At 44.2% G+C, this 20,749-nt stretch overlaps 1 protein-coding gene across 1 annotated transcript; it reads left to right on the top strand.

Annotated features, from left to right (window-relative positions):
* The first annotated feature begins 804 nt into the window (after window positions 1-804).
* Window positions 805-16,254, top strand: ZNF805 (zinc finger protein 805). Its single transcript, XM_004089117.3, has 4 exons — window positions 805-1,024; window positions 3,951-4,077; window positions 8,619-8,714; window positions 13,088-16,254. Exons 1-4 carry the CDS (start codon window positions 995-997, stop codon window positions 14,716-14,718), a joined length of 1,884 nt encoding a protein of 627 aa, XP_004089165.1. The 5' UTR covers window positions 805-994; the 3' UTR covers window positions 14,719-16,254.
* Window positions 16,255-20,749: the final 4,495 nt, after the last annotated feature.

Below are 20,749 nucleotides of genomic sequence, written 5' to 3'. Positions count from 1 at the left end.
TGGTACCAATGAGGTCTCGCTCTGTCGCCCGGACTGGTCTCAAACTCCTGTCCTCTGTCCTCAAACTCCTCCTGTCCTGTCCAAGCGATCCTCCTGCCTCAGCCTTCTGGGACCACAGGTGTGCGCCAGCACACTCAGCTTATTTAAAAAAAAAAATTTTTTTTTTTTTGGTAGTCTCCCTATGTTGCTCAAGCTGGTCTTGAGCTCCTAGGCTCAAGCGATCCGCCCCCCTTGGCCTCCCAAGGCTTTGGGATTCCAGGCCTGAGGCAACGCGCCGCCCGACGTCCCCCTTTGGTTACTCTGACTGCCTACTGAACTGTATAAGAGGATCCGGAGGGGAAATAATGCAAGGTGGAAGTCAGAGTCCGGAGCCTGGTCCAGGGTCTCTGTACTGGCCCTGACCCTGGCAAATGTCCCTGCTTCCTGGGGCTCGATTTCCTCCGGCGAAGAATGGACGGTCTCACGCTTGGCCTCCGAGTTGTGCCGCCAGGACAGAGGCAGGCCTGAGCCGGACTGCAGGCCCGCTGCCACTGTTACACCGAGGCCTGCCGGCTCAGGATCGGTCCCCTTTGCAGGTGGTTTGTAGAGAAAAACTACATTAACTACAAGGCATTGCCAGGTGCGACGGCGGGGCCCTAGGGCCAATGATGGTCCAGGACAGGGGCGTTTCCTGTGGGTTGCAAAGCTTGGGGCGGGACTTCCGGCATTTGGATGGGACGTAATTTGGGCGCGACGGTTCCGTCCACGCCGGCTCTAGGGAGGGGGCGGTGTTCCGTGGCCGCCTCCCTGGCGGCTCTGGGGAAATGAGCAGGTAGGAGGCTGACAGCGACCTCCGCGTCTCGGAGCGAACGGTGAGCCTCCCTGTAACGGGAGAGTTCGACTGTCAGCCAAGGTCACCGGGCCCGACTCAGGGAAGGGGTGGGGCTCGGCTGAGCCCGCGAGACCCGCCCTGCTCGCGGCAGCCCCCGCCCCGCTAGGGCCTCAGGGTCCCGGTATGGCGATGGCTTTGACGGACCCGGTGCAGGTGAGTGGACGAGGTTTCGGCCTTGCTGCTTTTCTGCTAGTTCGGGGAAGCCTCCTGGGCAGGCCGGAAGCCAAGACAGCCACAGGATTCCTCTTTGTAGTTTTGTTTATGAAACGTGGAGCAGGCTTGTCACTTGGTTTATCTCCTGTCGGGGTAGTACCTGAGAGACTGAATATTGAAGCGGACAGTAGCCAGACTATACATAGATTATAGGGCTGTGACGTACAATTTTTTTGTAGCAACCTGCCCAGGAAACCAGCCTCCTGTTTTACAATAAACTACTCTGGAAGCCAAACTGCCTTAAGTTAGTCTGCAAGGAGCTAGATTACTCTCTGGTGACATTTCAGGAAGCTGAACGGTAACTCCTGGAACAGTAGGCCCCAAATAGGACTTGATTTGTAACTGACTGTTCTTCTAATTTTTGCCTCCGCCTCCAAAAGAGGACCAAGCAGAGAAAGCCATACGTGTTCAGCCTAACCAATCACATACGATGCCCCACTTCTAGTTAGCCCTTCTGCAGCTTTCCACCGCCAAAAGTGTCAGGCCTCTGATAGCTGCTCAATAATTGCTTGAAGGATAGATGAAGTTCCACTCCGGGGACCCCCGTCACACACATAATCCGAACTCGGCCATGGCCTGCAAGGCCCTACCCGGTCCACTATGGCTGACCACCTCTGTCCTTCTTTCCTTCCTTTCCTCCCTGGCTCAGCCCTTCAGACACACCAATCTGATCACGCAGAGTTCTTTCCCACCGCTCAGCCTTCACCTTTACAGTTCATTCAGCCTCACACTATCCTCAGATCTCTGCAAGACCCTTTCACATCTTGTTGGCTCTGCTCAAATGTCACTTCTTTAAAACGGCCTTTCATGGCAGTTCAGACTAACGTAGTCCCCTTCTCGCCTGCCTTTGGTCTAGCGTTTTTGTATAGAGAATCTGGCAAAATTTTAGACAGCTACTGAGTTGGGGTCTTAAGGATTTTGTGGGGACAAAGAGCATAAATAATAACACGAGAACTATAACGGTTGGCCTTCATTGAGTCCTTGATGTGAACTGAGAAATGGGCATTGTTTATCATCTCGTTTAATCCTGAACTCCTTAAAGTGACATTCTATTATAAACACTGCCGTACACAAGAGGAGGTCAAGACTCCAGCCTGTTTAGTTACCTGCCAAAAGTCACACAACACTTAAGTAACAGAAACTCATATTTAGCGTGTGGACCACCAGAGCCTTTGTTTTTGCAGACAGTTGGCTGAGAAGCCCTGGAGGTGAACTTTGCAGTCTTTTTCCAGCAAGTCACAGTGGCCATTGGAAGCGACAGGCAGATATTCCGTTAGAGAGGACTGTGTGGACAAAGGCAAAGTGTGCTGGTTGTTTAAGGAGGTCCAAGAGGACTTGTGAGGTTACCATGGTTCCCCCCATCCCCACCTGCTGAGACATGGCCTGGAAGGGCAAGATCCTGTGGTCTTTTGTTGGATGTTCGTCCTGCCTTCAGCCCATAGGGCATTTTGGCCAGTCATAAGCCTGGGTTCTCAAGACCACAGCCTGCGTTATCCTCAGCCACTTGAGTTTCCTGGTCCTGAAGCACGCTGGCCTTAGGGATACCTGCTGGCAGGACTCAGGGAAGGAAAAGGCTGGTGGTTCATTATGCAATCTCCCTGACGTCCAGGGGAGAGGATGAGCTGGTCCAGGCACTGCCCCTTCTCAGGCATTTGGCACTCGTGAATTTGGTGATGAGGGTGTTGCCCACATCTTGGGGATATTTTCCGGAGCTGCTAAAATAGATGAAATAGCAAAAATATGTAGAAATGCTTCACAACTGTATTATTGTAGATTCACGTGGGTGGTGGAGGATTGTTGGGGTCACAGTATTAAACCCTGAAGCAGAGGGACCTGGGTTAAAATCCTGTCTCTTATATATAAATCATGCTTATAACATGTAAAACTCTGGCTGAGCTTGGTGCTCACACCTGTAGCCCCAGTGCTGTGGGAGGCTGAGGTGAGAGGATCGCTTGAGGCCAGGAGTTCGAGACCAGCCTGGGCAACATAGCAAGATCCCAGCTCTACCAAAAAGAAATAGTTGGGCGCGGTGGTGCGTGCCTGTAGTCCCAGCTACTTGGGCGGCTGAGGCTGAAGGATTGCTTGAGCCCAGGAGTTCGAGGTTACAGTGAGCTCTGAGCATGCCATTGCACTCCAGTCTGGGTAATAGAGTAAGACCCTGTCTCTGAAACAAACAAACAAATAAAAAAACAGAAAACACAAAAGACTAGGAGAATCTGTGGAGCTCCCTTAGCCTCAGGTCAGTGACTGTGACATCGACGTGATTGGCGGTGGTGTTTAGTAATACTTCAGGGGCTGTGGGAGGATTAATAAAATCCAGAATAATTCATGTCTGTTGTTGGGAAAATGGGAATTCTGTATTCATCTGAAAATTGAGGCAGAGATAAATGAGGTCCTAAGGTCACAAAACTGGCAAGTGTCAGTTTCAGGAGTTTGGATTCAAACTTGAGAAGTCTGACTTCAGAGTTTGGGACTTGTAGTTGCTTTAAAACAGAACATGAAGCCTTCAGCATGAGCTGGACCAGAGAGGCTCAGGCACTGTGGTTGTCAACATTATTGCTATTATTATTGTCATTACTTCCTCATTTCTTTGAGGTCCTCGAACTCTAATTGTCTGCATCTCGCCATCCACGAGTTATTGCCGTTGTCTTCTGTTATTCTTTGATGCCTCCTATATAGGAGGCTTTTCTCTTTTACATTACGTAATCTGTCCAAAGCAATGTCTGCCTTCCTCCTTCAGCCTGGTACAAAGTTAGGCCCTCAGGAGGCCCTCAGTGACTTGGGCCTTGATCTTGCTGCACCTTTTCCAGCAGAGCACATGCAGTAGTCCCACAGCAAACTCTACTACCTCTATTTGACATTTCAGGTGTCTGTGACCTTTGATGATGTGGCTGTGACTTTCACCCAGGAGGAGTGGGGCCAGCTGGACCTAGCTCAGCGGACCCTGTACCAGGAGGTGATGCTGGAAAACTGTGGGCTCCTGGTATCTCTGGGTAAGGCCTTCCCCCTCCAGCATGCAGGGGACCTGCCACCTCCTTCGTTCCATCCTCTGACTCCAGGCCTGATGGGTCAGGAAGGCCTCTCTTACTGGCCTTGCCTCCTTCCCACAAATTCAGTTATTTTCTGCACTCATCTCTTCCTTTTTTTTTTTTTGAAAGGGAGTCTCACTCTGTCACCCAGGCTGGATATAGTAGCACGATCTCAGGTCACTGCAACCTCCGCCTCCCAGGTTCAAGCGATTCTCCTGCCTCAGCCTCCCAAGTAGCTGGGAAGCTGGGATTACAGGTGCCCACCACCATGCCTGGCTAATTTTTGTATTTTTAGTACAGATGGGGTTTTACCATGATGGCCAGGCTGGTCTCAAACTCCTGACCTCAGGTGATCCGCCCACCTTGGCTTCCCAAAGTGCTGGGATTACAGGTGTGAGCCACCACGCCCGGCCTACACTCACCTCTTCCTATACAGTCTCCCTGTATCGCTTTGGACAAGAAATAAGAGTACTCTTTGGCTCCTAGCCAAAGGAGAAGAAGGTGGTGGAAGGAAATGGGGTGTTTTGCAGACCCCAAAGGTAGGATTTCCAGCTGTATGTTACGAGGGGTTGAAGTAGGAACTGAGAACCACCACGATGGTGTCCTAGTTTCTCTGTCTGGGTCTGCTCATGTCACTGTCTACTCTGTATGGTTTTTTTCTGCCTCAGCGAGTTCAAGGGAAGAGTAACCACCCCAGGTTTTACTCTTTGTGACCCCTCCTTCCTCTCCAGATTTCTTGTCTGTTTCTCTGGCTTCTATGGGGCGTGTTTGAGGCAGCAAATGCTGCTCCACCTCCAGCTCATACTTGCCTCCATCTCTCACCCACTGCCCAGCATAGACTGGCCTCTGTCTGCAGTTCTTTTTTTGAGTTTCAGAGCGGGATCTGCCTGGGTGGGCCTGGTTGCTCATGTATCTGCTCCACAGCCCAGTCTGTGGTGTAAGGGGTGGTGGGATGTTCACCAAGAAGAGTTGAGTCAGGCAGGCCCCCAGGAGACATTGACCTTCCGTACAACCAGGTGTTATCCTAAACAACCTTCACGTCCTTCAATCACCTTCACGTCCTCTGATTCTAAAGTCACTCTGCTGCAGCCTTGCTGGGCTTTTTGCTATTTCCCCAAGTGCCCACCCACCTCAGGCCATTGCATTTGCTGTTCTGTTTGATGAGTGTTCTCAGGGTAATTCAGCATTTCACATGGTCGCCCCTTCTCAGCACCACCATTTCCTCCTCACCCAGCCCTTCCCTGACCACCGAATCTTGGGGAGGCCCCTTTCTCACCATAGCCTCCTCCCTTTACCTTGTTCATGTCTTTCTAAGCTAGTGGTTCTCAAGCAGGGACGATGTTGAGCTTCAGTGGACACTGGGCAATGTGTGGAGACATTTTGGTTGTTAAAACTGAGATGATGGGCCAGGTGCGATGGCTCACACCTGTAATCCCAGCACTTTGGGAGGCCGAGGCGGGCGGATCATGAGATCAGGAGATCGAGACCATCCTGGCTAACACGGTGAAACCCTGTCTCTACTAAAAATACAAAAAATTAGCTGGGCGTGGTGGCGGGTGCCTGTAGTCCCAGCTACTCGGGAGGCTGAGGGAGGAGAATGGCATGAACCCAGGAGGCGGAGCTTGCAGTGAGCTGAGATTGCACCACTGCTCTCCAGTCTGGGCAACAGAGCGAGACTCCATCTCAAAAAAAAAAAAAAAAAAAAAAAAACCCTAAGATGATAACATTGACAGCTAGTGGGTGGAGACCTGGAATGCCGCTAAACATCCTTGTAATGCACAGGACAGATCCTTTCTCCTCTTCCCCCGATCTCACAAACAAAGAATTACCTGGACCTAAATGTCAATTGTGCTAAGGTTGAGAAGCTCTTTTTCAGAGAGTGCTTGGACAGACACTACATCAGCTGGTGCTGAGAGACACCTGAGGAAGTTGTTCTTTTATTTCTTCTCATCTTGCCTCCTTAGCATTTGAGGAAAACTGTGGTTTAGTGCTGAGACTTAACATCCTGCAAACTGTTGGTAATTTCCCCTTTTCTACAGAGGGAGCAGCCTTAGGCTCACAGTCCTGAACAAGCAGCATGAGCTCACAGGGACCAAACAGCACTGTTTGTCTTGAGACAGAGTCTCGCTGTTGCCTAGGCTGGAGTGCAGTGGTTTGATCTTGGCTCACTGCAACCTCTGCCTCCTGGATTCAAGCATTTCTCATGCCTCAGCCTCCTGAGTAGCTAGGATTACAGGCAGGTGCCACCATGCCCAGCTAATTTTTATATACGTTGTTTTGATTTATTGCTACATTTTCATGGTTACCTGCCATCAAGACAAGTGACTCTGGATTTTCCATTTACCAGAGTGATAAGGATTCCATTTTTGAAGAAATCCAAGAAAAATAAAAAGTGGATCACTTTTAAGAAAAGCAGGCCGGGCATAGTGGCTCATGCCTGTAATCTCAGCACTTTGGGAGGGCAAGGCAGGCAGATCACGAGGTCAGTTGATAGCGACCATCCTGGCCAACATGGTGAAACCCCGTCTGTAATAAATATACAAAAATTAGCTGGGTGTGGTGGCGCATGCCTGTAATCCCAGCTACTCAGGAGGTGGAGGCAGGAGAATCACTTCAACCAGGGAGTTGGAGGTTGCAGTGAGCCGAGATTGCACTACTGCACTCCAGCCTGATGGTAGAGCAAGACTTCGTGTCAAAAAAAAAAAAAAAGCAATTAACAGTCCAGATCCCCAGAGCACTGATTGGGTGTCTCAGGCCTGTTCCAGGCAATGTTCATGCTCCATTTATTCTCGCAGGATCCCTGTCCTCAGCAAAGTAAGGAAAATTTAGCCACTCCTGTGAGTCCCTTATCCAGTTTAACTTACTCAGCACAGATGAAACACCTTCATTTTATGAAGCTATCACTGAATTTTTTTTGTGTAGAAAAAATTCTTCTTTTGTGAGCTTTTTTTTTTTTTTTTTTGAGATGGAGTTTCACTCTTGTCGTCCAGTCTGGAGTACAATGGTGCAAGATCATAGCTCACTGCGATCCTCACACCTCACCCTCTCCAGTAGCTGGGACTACAGATGTGAGCCACTGTGCTGCTATATGAAGTTTCTGTAAATATCCTTATGTAACCATATCACAGTAGGATGTTCAGTTTTTAAATATTTTAATGGTTCATGAAATGCTGGGGTCTGGAGTCACTGACCTGCCCCTCATCCTGGCTGCTGGTCCCTGAGAATGAATCCTCCAGCTCACATCTCTGCCTCGTCACCACCCTCTGCCACCCACTCTGGTGCTCGTGGTTTCCTCCTTACTGTATTGCTTGGGAGAGCAGGGTTTGAAGCTAGAACCCTGGTGTCCAGCCCCAGCTGTGCTCTTTAAAAACTCCATGGCCTTGGGCAAGTTACTGAACTTGCCTGTGCCTCAGTGTTCTCATTGTTCAAATGAGGACTTAACCATATTTGCATCCCAGGGCTGTTGCCAGGGTTAAGGGTTATTTTATGAAAAAGCTCAGAACAGCACCTGGGAGACCAGGCTGCGTGCAGGGAGCCATTACAATCTCTGTTGCCACCAGTACTGTTACCATCATCCTCATCATGATTATTGTCGTTGGCATGCTTTGACCTGGCACTTTCTGGGTAGCGTTGTGGAGCTTTGTGGTTCAACAGCACAGACAGAGATGGCAGGACCTGGGTTTCCTTATTGACTCAGCCATTCACCAGTTCTGTGCTCTTCAGCAAATCACTTTACCTCCCCGAGCCTGGGTTTCTTTGTCAATAAAATGGTGTTGATTATGATATGGACTTCCTGGGTATACCGTGAGAAAATCCTCAACTGGAATCCTCATTTAATGGCTGGGCAGGTGGCTCACGCCTGTAATGCTAGCACTCTGGGAGGCCGAGGCGGGTGGATCACCTGAGGTCAGGAATTCAGGACTAGCCTGGCCATCATAGTGAAACCTCGTTTTTACTAAAAATACAAAAAAATTAGCCAGGCATGATGGCACGCGCCTTTAGTCCTAGCTACTCAGGAGGCCGAGTGAGCGGAGATGGCGCCACTGCACTCCAGCCTGGGCAACAGATGCATTTAGTCTTTGGTTTAGAGGAAGAGCATTATAAAACATAGCTTAGGATGTTAAAAAAAAAAAGACTTAGATGAATGAAGACACATACCTTGTTTTGAATGAAAATAATCAATATTTAAAGTATATCACTTTTTCTCTAAGACATTCCATAAATATTGTTCACTTTTTAATGCATTTAAATGCTTGGCATAGTCCCCTGGACATGGTTATAGCCTATAAATACTAGTTTTTGACTTACTATTAGGAGTAGAGATTCTGTGGCAGCATGACATGGCCTGCCCTTGGTTTCTAGATTACATGCAAACTTTTCGTTCCCATGGATGGGTGTAGCTTCATTGCAAGGTCTGGTCCCCATCCTGAAGTCCCAGACTAGATTGAAGGTCTTTATTTTTTTTCACCCACATCCATGTGTCCACTTTCTTTCTCCATGAACAGGGTGTCCTGTTCCCAGACCTGAGCTGATCTACCACCTAGAGCATGGGCAGGAGCCATGGACCAGGAAAGAAGACCTCTCCCAAGGCACCTGTCCAGGTAGGAGCCAAGATCTGGGGAGGTCGGAGTCCCTGCTGGCTTGAGACTTCGAGGAGACCGCTGGCCCTGGAATCTCTTGGGAAGCTTCTCACTGTGGCTTCTCTAAGGGTTTGGGAGCCTTGGAGCCCTTTAACCTGTGGTTTCTCTGTCCTCCCAGCCCCAAGGCACTTGTCACCACTCCTGGGGAGGAGTGAGGTGTATGCACTGAGATTGGTCCTGGGGCTCCAACCTTGTGTGCCTGAAACCTGGTTTGCCAGTCTTCTACTCTGTGACCCTAGTGAAGTTTGTATATGAGTTTGGCTAAGTTAATACCAACTGCTATATCCAACAAACTCCAAAATTTAAATGATTCACATATGAAAACTCTTTTTCACTCATACCAAGGTCTGTGTGGGTCAGCAGGGAACTCTGTACCACACAGTTATTCAGGACCTAGAGTCCTTCTGTCATCAACCTGTTGCTTTAAGGTTGTCCTGACATCTTCTTGCTCGTAGAGAATTAAGGGAATAAGGGAAGTCATACCCACTTCCAGACCTCCCCTCACATCTCACCCATGGGAACTGGGCATTTGGCTGTACTTGGGTCCGTGAGTCTAGGGATTGTGGCTGAGCTGCCTGTCCAAGGAGAAGAGCAGATGGTCTGGTGAGAACCTACTCAGTCCACTACACTCAGTCTGTTCCTGAAAAATGCTATTAGAAATTATTTTTGTAAAAGACAAAAAAGAAAAACATTATTTTTATGCCATTGGGCAGTTTGAAGATGTAATCATGTGATACGTTAATGCATAAAACTGCATAGTTTCTGAGCCATAGTAAGTGACTCATCAAAATAAGCTATGAGTGTTACTCATGTCATATAAACATTGAGGAGTGATGATACGTTACATTTCCTTCTGAACTCTGGGGAATACGGCCTTTCTTACTCTCCCAATTTCTCTTTCCAGTTATATTCTGCCTATCAGCCTCTCCCACCTTCTCCTTCCACCCATTCCGAGTGTCAATCAGACAGTAAGAAGCAGTACTTTGCCCATGTCTTCCTATATCTCCAGTTTTCCTAAAACCTCAGGGTGACATTTGACCTTCTCTGTCCCATGCTCAGGCTGCTGAGGGCACTGAGGCCATCTGTCAGGTGTGTGGATTGGTGCCACTGCAGAGCCTTGGCCTCTGCCCGCATGGGTTCCTTGAGCTGCTCATCCAACCCTGAGTGTCTGTGCAGTCCCTATTCAGCCCTTCAGAGTCTGTTCCAGATCGTCCCCTCTTCAGTGCCACATCTCCACTTGAAAATCCCAAAAGCACAAAACTCAACGTGCCTAACAAGGAACTCATGATCTTGCTCGCTCCTGCCACCTCCCAAGTTTCTGTGAATGGTTCTGCCATCCAGGCAGATTAGGGGACTGGATCCAACCTCAGACAAGTCAACCCCTCCACCTCCGTGAGTCCCTGCATCCAGCCTATGTCCAGAGCCTTTCGATTTCACATCATGCATGCCTCCTGAATTCATCCCTCTATCACCTCCATGAAACCTATCCTTCTGCTTTTTTTTTTTCTTTTTTGAGATGGAGTTTTGCTCTTGTTGCCCAGGCTGGAGTGCAATGGCGCGATCTCGGCTCACCACAACCTCCGCCTCCCAGGTTCAAGCGTTTCTCCTGCCTCAGCCTTCCGAATAGCTGGGATTATAGGCATGCACCACCACATCCGGCTAATTTTGTATTTTTAGTAGAGATGGAGTTTCTCCATGTTGGTCAGGCTGGTCTCGAACTCCCGACCTCAGGTGATCCGCCCGCCTTGGCCTCCCGAAGTGCTGGGATTACAGGCGTGAGACACCGGGCCCAGCCCCCTTATGCTCTTACTCTAAACTCTTATCATCTTTTTTCTAGGGGATGTTAATAGACTCCCAAAACTTAATCTCTGTATCTGCTTTGTGCCTCTGGTCAGCTCTTTGTCCTGCGTGGGGTACTCCAGCATTCAGACCTTGTTCCAGACAGTTAATATTTCCCCAGCCACTCAGCATATGACTGCTGATGTATTAGCAGGTTTTCATGTTGACAGTGTCATCTACTTATATTGTTTAATCAGCAATCCTTACAGATTCCTCTCAACCTCTCATATCGGTAGCTTCTCTTTTCCCCTGGTGCAAGAGGTCTTGCCCTTGGCCACGGCCAGTTTTTTCAAGAGTTTATATCATACCTTTTCATGGACATTTTTTCTTCACTTATATTCTACTTGTTTTGTAACTTCATCCTTTCTTTACTCAACATAAAAATATACTCAACTTCCTTACCCTTGAAGAAAATTCAACAATTCAGTGTTCATGGTTCACAGTGTATTTATATATTCATTCACTGTCTGAGTACTTAATTGTTTACATGTTTTTATATCAGTGATGCTGTGGACATTTATATATGTTGTTCATCTTTCACATGTGTAGGGACACATTTTTGGTGTTTCTGGAGTGAAATAATTGGATTACAGACTGTGCAAATGTTCTAGTTTGCAAGATCATTCTCATTGTTTTCTAAAGGGCCTATATCAAAAAATTCCTCTCAGGAATTTTTGGAAGGGTCCATTGATCCATATCCTATCTAATACTTGAAACTATAAGGCCCCTCAATTTTTGCCAATCAAATGGACACAAAATATTATCTCTTGTGCTCTTGATTTGCATTTTCCTCATTGGTAGGGTGGTTTAGTGTCTTTTATGATTCTGAGCCAATCTGTATTTTCTTCCGTGAGATGTTATTTGGTGATAAATGCCTATTTTTCAGTTAACTTCTTTGGCTTTCTCTTTTCGATTTGATTTTTGTACATTCTAGATACCTATCTTTTATCAGTTACATTTGCTGCCGGTATGTCTTCTAGTTTTTAATTTTGTCCTTCCACTCTCTTTAAAATATCTTTTGTCCAATGAGTTCCTTACATAGTGTAGTCTGATTTATGTTTTTTTTTACGTGATTAATGGTTTTGTGCCTTGTGGAAAAAATGTTGCTTTACCTTAATATCGAAAAGGTATTCTTGTTTATTTTATTGTAAGTTGTAAAACTTGCCATTTGGTATTTAAGTCTTTATCAATCTGAAGTTGGTTTTGAGTATAGAATGTGATAGAATACAATATTTCCATTCCCCATGTGGGTAGCCAATTTTTCTAGCTCTAATTCCTTAGTAGTCTCTCATCACTGAGGTGCTGTGCCTCTTTGCCATCTACCAAAGCCCCATCTATGTGCAAGGGGATTTCTGAGCTCTCTGTTCTTCTTTATTCCCAGTTTGCATTATGTCTGTGCCAGAGTGGTACCTCTGCCTTATGAGCCCTGTCCTGAGAGTGGCACTGCTCTTCACAGCTGTCACCTAGGTCAGAATCTTGGGAATCAGTTCCCCTGTGCCTCATCTTTCCCTAGATTCTCATCACCACCACCCTCTCATGTGCTATAGCTCATTTGCATATTCTTTCTCCTAAGGCTATAGTGTCTTTCCCACTTTCTCTCGTGACCAGCAGGATTTACTTCACTGGGTACCTTCTATTGGAAAACTGCCTTGATCTTTTTCTACCCAGGATTAGCCAAACTCAAGATTAAGGACACAGTCCTCCAGGACTTCGTCAAGTCTATCCGAATCCTCTAATTCCAACTGCAAATTCAGGGATTTCCTGAAACCACCCTCAGGTTTCATAACTTGCTAAAAAGACTCACAACACTTTCTAAAACCTATTATACTCACAATTTTGTTTATTACAGACAAAGCATACAAATTAGAAGAGGACACGGGATGTGGGGCTGGAGGAGTTCCAAACACAAAGCTTCCTCAGTGACTTGTTACCCACCCAGCATTGAGTGTAAAATATGTGCACAGAGCATTGCAAACCCAGGAAACTCACTGGAGCTCTGGTTTGAGAGTTTATTGAGCTTTATTACACAAGCACGATTAATCGAGACATTGCCCACATTGCCATGTGAAGTTTCCAGCCTTCATCCCTTTTCCAGAGTTCAGCTGATATCTTGTGTCTCAGAGACCTAACCTCCTACTCACTGCTTGGTCTTTCTGGTGCCACCAGACCTCAGCCAGAGTCATCTATTTAGGATAAACTATTTAGGGACCTATAATGAGTTAGCTTTATATAAATATTCAGTCTGGAATTGAAGCGATATCTCCACTCTAGGCCCTGTCCCCTCACCTGGTCTCTCTGCCTGGTCTCCCTTTCAAGGAGTCAGGAATCCAAGGAAAATAAAAGAAACAAATTACAGATCTGGGGTACAAGATGGCAAAATATAACAGACATAAAGGCACCATTTATAACTTCATTTTTTTTTACTGAAGTGGTGATTTTGTTTCTTCTCTTTTTACATTACTAACAGGCCCTTCTGTGTGTTGGATTTCTTTCAGGTGACAAAGGAAAACCCAAGAGCACAGAACCTACCACCTGTGAGCTAGCCTTGTCTGAAGGAATCTCTTTTTGGGGACAACTAACACAAGGAGCTTCAGGGGACTCCCAGTTGGGGCAATCCAAGGATCAGGATGGGTTTTCAGAAATGCAGGGAGAACGCTTGAGACCAGGGTTAGATTCCCAAAAGGAGAAGCTTCCTGGAAAAATGAGCCCCAGGCATGATGGTTTAGGGACAGCTGATAGTGTGTGTTCAAGGATTATACAGGATCAAGTCTCCTTAGGAGATGATGTCCATGACTGTGACTCACATGGATCAGGTAAAAATCCAATTATTCAGGAAGAGGAAAATATCTTTAAATGCAATGAGTGTGAAAAAGTGTTTAACAAGAAACGCCTGCTTGCTCGGCATGAGAGGATTCACTCTGGAGTGAAGCCCTATGAATGCACAGAGTGTGGAAAAACCTTTAGCAAGAGTACATACCTCCTGCAGCACCACATGGTCCACACTGGGGAGAAGCCCTATAAGTGCATGGAGTGTGGGAAGGCTTTTAATCGCAAGTCACACCTTACACAGCACCAGCGGATTCACAGTGGAGAGAAACCTTATAAGTGCAGTGAATGTGGAAAGGCCTTCACCCACCGCTCCACTTTTGTCTTGCATAACAGGAGCCACACTGGAGAAAAACCCTTTGTGTGCAAAGAGTGTGGCAAAGCCTTTCGAGATAGGCCAGGTTTCATTCGACACTACATTATCCACAGTGGTGAGAATCCCTACGAGTGCTTCGAATGTGGCAAGGTCTTCAAACACAGGTCATACCTCATGTGGCACCAGCAGACTCATACCGGGGAGAAGCCCTATGAGTGCAGTGAATGTGGGAAGGCCTTCTGTGAGAGCGCAGCCCTGATTCACCACTATGTCATCCACACTGGGGAGAAGCCCTTTGAGTGCCTCGAGTGTGGGAAGGCTTTCAACCACCGATCCTACCTCAAGAGGCACCAGCGGATTCACACTGGGGAGAAGCCTTATGTGTGCAGTGAATGTGGAAAGGCCTTCACCCACTGCTCTACTTTCATCTTGCATAAAAGGGCCCACACTGGAGAAAAGCCTTTCGAGTGCAAAGAGTGTGGGAAAGCCTTTAGCAATAGGGCAGACCTCATTCGCCACTTCAGCATCCACACTGGAGAGAAGCCCTATGAGTGCATGGAGTGTGGAAAGGCCTTCAACCGCAGGTCAGGCCTCACGAGGCACCAGCGGATTCATAGTGGAGAGAAGCCCTATGAATGCATCGAGTGTGGGAAAACATTTTGCTGGAGCACAAACCTCATTCGACACTCTATCATCCACACTGGAGAGAAGCCGTATGAGTGCAGTGAATGTGGAAAGGCCTTCAGTCGCAGCTCTTCCCTCACTCAGCATCAAAGGATGCATACTGGGAGAAATCCCATCAGTGTAACAGATGTGGGAAGACCTTTTACAAGTGGGCAGACCTCAGTCAACATCCAAGAACTTTTATTGGGGAAAAACTTTTTGAATGTCACCACTGAGGAAAATCTTTTGCAAGAGGAAGCATCTTACATGGCATCTGATCGTACATACCAAAGAGAAACCCCACAAGTGTCTTCACTGTGAGAAAACCTTCTGTTGCTGAATGTCATTTGTCACCTAAGGAGTCATATTAGAAAATCACACAGCTTAGAGCCTTATTCTCTGTCTGAATTCATCCTGGAAAAACACCCAGTGGTTACTGTGCACTTAGGAAAACCTTTAGCTCCATCTTTCTCATTAGTTTACAGTGCAGTGTTATCTCAGGAATTTTTATAAACAGAAAGAGGTGACATAGAAAAGAAAATGAAATGCAGACACTTCTTTTATACCATTGTCTTGTATGTACATTTCTGTCCTGTGTCAGGAAAGTTCGTAAGGGAAGGTATGGAAACTTACTGAATGTCTTTGTTCTACAACATTGTCTCTTTTTAAGAAGCATTGTTTTTATGAGAAATATGAAGGCTTTGAGTTATGAAATACTTTTATATTTAAGGATTAAAGGAAACATGAATGCGCACATTTTATTGTACCACTTAATACTGTTTAGGTCTTTGATTTAAAAAAAAAAAATCCTCTTTTAATGGGTTTTAAACACTAACACTGAGAATTTTTCTTGATTCCCATCTGTTGGTTTACTTGATTGCTATAGCTGTATGATAAATCTCAAAATTAGGTAATGTGACTTCTTTTTTCTTACTATTTTTATTTAAAATTCATTTAGCATTCCTAGTTTGACTTTCCATATACACTTTAGGATTGGTTTTTCTGTTTTTCAAATATTCTTGCTTGGATTTTGATAGAAATGGAGTTAAATCTGTAGATCAATATGTTGAAAATTGGCATCTTAGTCTTCCAATTCATGAACATAGCCTATCTTTTCATTTATTTAAATTTTCTTTGATATATTTCATTACTGTTTTATAGTTTACACAGTATAACTCCTGCACATTTAAAATAAGATTTATAGCTTCATAGTTTTTTGAGTGATTGTAAATGGCATTGATATTTAAAGTTTCAATTTTCACATGATGTTGGCTAGTATACAGAAACATTATTTTTTCAATCTTATTTTGCTGTCTTGCAACCTTCCTAAACTCATTATTTCTTGCCATTTCTTTTGGGAGAATCCTTAGGATTTTAAATATAGAAATGTCATTTGCAATTTGGGACAGTTTTATTTCTTGCTTCCCATCTGTATACCTTTTATTTGCTTTTCTCATGTTATTGTACTAGGTAGGATTTCCGGTGTGATATTGAATACAAATAGTGACAAGTTATCCATGCCTTGTTCCTGATGTTAGGCGAAAATGTTCAGTTTCTCATTATTATGATGTTGAAAGTTTCTTCCAAAGAGTTTCTCTATCGAGTTTAGAAAGTTTCCCTCTATTCCTAATTTGCTGGGATTTTTTTGGTTATTATTAATAAGTGTTGAATTTTGTCATATGCTTTTTCTCCACCAATTAATTTAATTATGTGATGTTACTTCTATAGTCAGTTAATATGATGTGTTACCTTGACTGAGTTTCAAGTATTGAACCAGCCTCACATCCTTGTGATAAGCCCTACTTGGTCATGGAGTATAATTTTGTTTGTATACTATGCTACAGTATTTCATTTGCTAATATTTTGTTGAGGAAGCTTTCCTCTGATTTCATGAGTTGATAATCTGTAGTTTTCTTTTTTTTTTTTTTTTTTTTTTTTTTGAGACGGAGTCTCGCTCTATCGCCCAGGCTGGAGTGCAATGGTGCAATCTCGGCTCACTGCAAGCTCCGCCTCCCGGGTTCACGCCATTCTCCTGCCTCAGCCTCTCCGAGTAGCTGGGACTACAGGCGCCTGCCACCACGCCCGGCTAATTTTTTGTATTTTTTTTTTTAGTAGAGACGGGGTTTCACTGTGGTCTCGATCTCCTGACCTCGTGATCCACCCGCCTCGGCCTCCCAAAGTGCTGGGATTACAAGCGTGAGCCACCGCGCCCGGCCCGATAATCTGTAGTTTTCTTTCTTCAACTGTTACTGTTTGATTTTGATGTCTAGATGATAACTAGCCTCCTAACATGAATTGGAAGGAATTCTCTTCTGTATTTTTGGAAGATCGTATGTAGAATTGGTGTTATTTGTTCCTTTAATGTTTGGTAGCTTTCTCCAGTGAAGAAGTGGGACCTGGAGATTTTCCTTTTGAATGCTTTTTAATTATATATTTATTTTATTTAATAGGTATAGAACTATTCAGAGTATTTCATATTGGATGAATTTTTATAGATTTTCTTAAGGAAGTGTTCATTTTATGTAAACGTTCTAATTTGTAGCATTCTTTGAAATATTTCCTTTTATCCTCTTGATGGCAGCAGGATCTGTACTTATGTTCCTTGTTGTATTCTTGATATTGGAAATGTATCACTTATTGTTGTCAGTCTTTGTAGACATATGTCAATTTCATTGATCATTTCAAAGAAATAGCACTTTATATCACTGATTTTTCTCCAGTCTCTGTTCTTAATTTCACTGGTGTCTGCTCTGATCTGTATTGTATCCTTTCTCCTACTTGCTTTGGTTGTATTTGACTCAGTGGTTTCCTGAGGTGGATGTTTAGGTTATTGATTTGAGGCTTTTTTCTTTTTTAATATAAGCTTTAAGTTCTATACATTTTTCTTACACTGCTGTTAGTTTCATCCCACAAGTCTTAATATGCTTTTGATTATCTTACTCAGTTCTAAGATTTCCTGATTCCTTTTGAGACATCTTCTCTAACCCATGAATTATTTAGAAGTATATTGTTTAATAGTGTTTGGAGTATTCCCTGCTATTTGTTATTGATTTCTAATTTGTTTTGCATTTGATGTTACTGTTTAAATTTGTTGACTTTTTTTCCTTATGACCCAGGACATAGGCTGTCTTGTTTCATATAGCTGCTTGAAAAGAAAGTGTGTTCTTGGTCATTTGGTGGAGTTTCTGTAAATGTTTGTATGATCCTGTTAGTTGGTGGTGTTATTTAGGTCTCCTGTATCTTTGCTGATTTTCTGTCTAGTATTTCTATCAATTGCCAAGAGAAGGATGTTGAAGTCCTGAACTATAATTATGGAATTATCTATTCCTCCTTTAAGTTCTATCAGTTTTTGCTCCACATAATTTAAAGCTCTGTTGTTTGGTATATACACATGTAGGTTTGCTTAGTATTCTTGGTGTATTGACCCTTTTATAATTAAGTAATGTCCTTTTTTGCTCCTGTTAATACTCTTACCAATTTTTATCTGATATTTGGTCACTCTTACGTTTTGGTTAATGCTTGCATGATTCGTACTTCATCATTTTTTAAAACCTTATCTATATCACTATATTGGGAGTAAGTTTCTTGTGAACAGCATATATTTGGGCTGTGGTTTTATATCCAGTTTGCAATTTTTTTTTTTTTTTTGAGACGGAGTTTTGTTCTTGTTGCCCAGGCTGGAGTGGAGTGGTGCGATCTCTGCTCACTGCAACCTCCGCCTCCCGGGTTCAGGTGATTCTCCTGCCTCAGGCTCTTGAGTAGCTGGGATTACAGGCGTCTGCCACCACGCCTGACTGATTTTTTGTATTTTTAGTAGAGATGTGGTTTCACCATGTTGGCCAGGCTGGTCTCAAACTCCTGACCTCAGGTGATCTGCCCACCTCAGCCTCCCAAAGTGCTGGGATTACAGGTATGAGTCACTGTGTCTGGCCCCAGTTTGCATATTTCTGTCTTTTATTGGTGTATTTAAACCATTTAAAGTTTACAATAATTATGTTAGTGCTATGTCTGCTATTTTATGATTAGTTTTTTGTGTTTCCTTTTGCTTCTTTCTTGGGTTTTTTGGGGTTTTTTTTCTTTTTGTCTTTAACATTTTTTAGAATTCCATTTGATATATTTGTAGTGTTTTTTAAATATATTTCTTTGTATTAATTTTTTTAGTGGTTGCTTTAAGTAGTATAATGTACATATGTAACATAATTACAGTTAATGGTATGAAAAATTTAGCACTTTGATGTATAGAAACCTTACTTCCATTGGTCCCTTCACCTTGCCTGTTAATATAATTGTCTAAAGTAATTCCTCTTCAAAATTGAGCACCATGTTGGAAAATGTAATTTTTGCTTCCACTGTCAAATATATTTTACAAAAGTCACAGGAAGTATTGCTTGTTGATCTCTTTACCCATTCCACTATTCTTTCCTGAAATTCTAAGCCACCTTCTATTAACATTTTCTTTCTGTTTGGCGAACTTGTGTAGCCTTTTTTCTAGGGTCAGTCTGCTGGTGTCTCTAAAAGTGTCTTTATGTTCCCTTCATTCCTGAGGGATATTTTTGTGGGATAATAGGATTTAGGGTCTGCAGTTCCTTTAGTACTTGACAAACATGTTTGTTCCTTCTGTCCGCTATGGTTTCAGATGAGAAATCTGTTGCCAATTGAACCATTGTTCCCTAGTTTGTAATGTGTCATTTTTATCAACCTGCATTCAAAGTGTTTTGTTTTTTTTTTTTTTTTTTTTTTTTTTTTGAGACGGAGTCTCGCTCTGTCGCCCAGGCTGGAGTGCAGTGGCGCAATCTCGGCTCACTGCAAGCTCCGCCTCCCGGGTTCACGCCATTCTCCTGCCTCAGCCTCTCCGAGTAGCTGGGACTACAGGCGCCCGCCACCACGCCCGGCTAATTTTTTTTTTTGTATTTTTAGTAGAGACGGGGTTTCACTGTGGTCTCGATCTCCTGACCTCATGATTCGCCCGCCTCGGCCTCCCAAAGTGCTGGGATTACAAGCGTGAGCCACCGCGCCCGGCAAAGTGTTTTGTTTTTTTTGTAGTGTTCAGAAGTTTGGTTATGAGGTGTGTGACATGGAATTTTTTTTAGTGTATCATGTTTGGTTTTTGTTTAGCTTTTTGATCTGTAGGTTTATGCCCTTTGCCAAATTTGGGAACTTTTAACCATTATTTCTTGAAATATTTTTTCATCCCTACTCTTTCTCCTCTCTGTGATACGAATGGTGGATCTTTTGTTACTGTCTCAGAGGTTTCTTGTGCTTTCATGTTTATCCCCCTTTTCTGGTCTATTTTTCCCTTTTTTTCATATTGGTTAATTTCTGTTGACTTTTTTTCAGCTCACTGATTCTTTTTTTCTGCCATATGCAGTCTACTGTTGAGCTTGTCCAATGAGTTTTTATTTTGGTTTTTGTATTTTTCAGTTGTTTAATTTCCATTTGGTTTTGGGTTTTTTTGTTTGTTTTGTTTTGTTTTGTTTTTTGAGACGGAGTCTTCGCTCTGTTGCCCAGGCTGGGGTGCAGTGGCACGATCTCTGCTCACTACAAGCTCTGCCTCCCGGGTTCATGCCATTCTCCTGCCTCAGCCTCCCGAGTAGCTGGGACTACAGGTGCCCGCCACCACGCCTGGCTAATTTTTTGTATTTTTAGTAGAGACAGGGTTTCACTGTGTTAGCCAGGACGGTCTCGATTTCCTGATCTTGTGATCTGCCTGCCTCAGCCTCCCAAGGTGCTGGGATTACAGGTGTGAGCCACTGCGCCCGGCCTCCATTTGGTTCTTTTGTGTATCTTTGATTTCTTTGCTTAGCTTATAATACTAAAGGGCTCAGAAAACAGAAAAAAACTAAATTCCAGCGTCATGGTTTTCTGGTGGTTTGTCTCAATATTTGAATAGAAATCCTAAATTATCTGGAGTAGAAGTCCTGTAATCTTTTATATTGGGCTTCTTAAATATTTCTGTCAACAGATCTTATATCAGGGTGATCTGCATATCATTCAGAGTTATGTACTCCATGGGAAGGTTGTATGTAAAATCCTCCAGCTCTGTAAGCCTTGTTATATCCTCAATGGAGAAGGGGTCATTCCTTTTCTAAGACCACTCTTACATTTTTTTGTTAGACCCACACATCCTTCCCCAACCAAACTTGTCTAAGTCCTCTTTCATACTCTTGTTTAAACTTCTCCTTATTAACCAGCTTCTTTCCCATAATCTATAGCTTTATTCAGATCTCAAGCCTCATGTCCAACCTATTTCACCCTTCCTTGCCTATCAAGCTCTGGTTATTCTTTCTTCCACACACATGCCCTGAGTAACTATTCTGTGCACTGTCCCCACCCCTTTACATTTCCTTTTACT

Source organism: Nomascus leucogenys, chromosome 10 (genome assembly GCF_006542625.1).
Source record: "Nomascus leucogenys isolate Asia chromosome 10, Asia_NLE_v1, whole genome shotgun sequence".
In the NCBI taxonomy this organism is placed as follows: Eukaryota; Metazoa; Chordata; class Mammalia; order Primates; family Hylobatidae; genus Nomascus; species Nomascus leucogenys.
Note: the sequence above shows the minus strand (reverse complement) of the source record. Positions and strands in the feature narration are given on the sequence as shown.

Bases quoted from the DNA above. Each gene is read 5' to 3' on its own strand.
- ZNF805 (XM_004089117.3), top strand. From the start codon at position 995: ATGGCGATGGCTTTGACGGACCCGGTGCAG. The intron at 4,078-8,618 runs GTAAGGCCTTCC...CTCCATGAACAG, and splicing joins TGGGCTCCTGGTATCTCTGG to GGTGTCCTGTTCCCAGACCT. The intron at 8,715-13,087 runs GTAGGAGCCAAG...GATTTCTTTCAG, and splicing joins CTCCCAAGGCACCTGTCCAG to GTGACAAAGGAAAACCCAAG.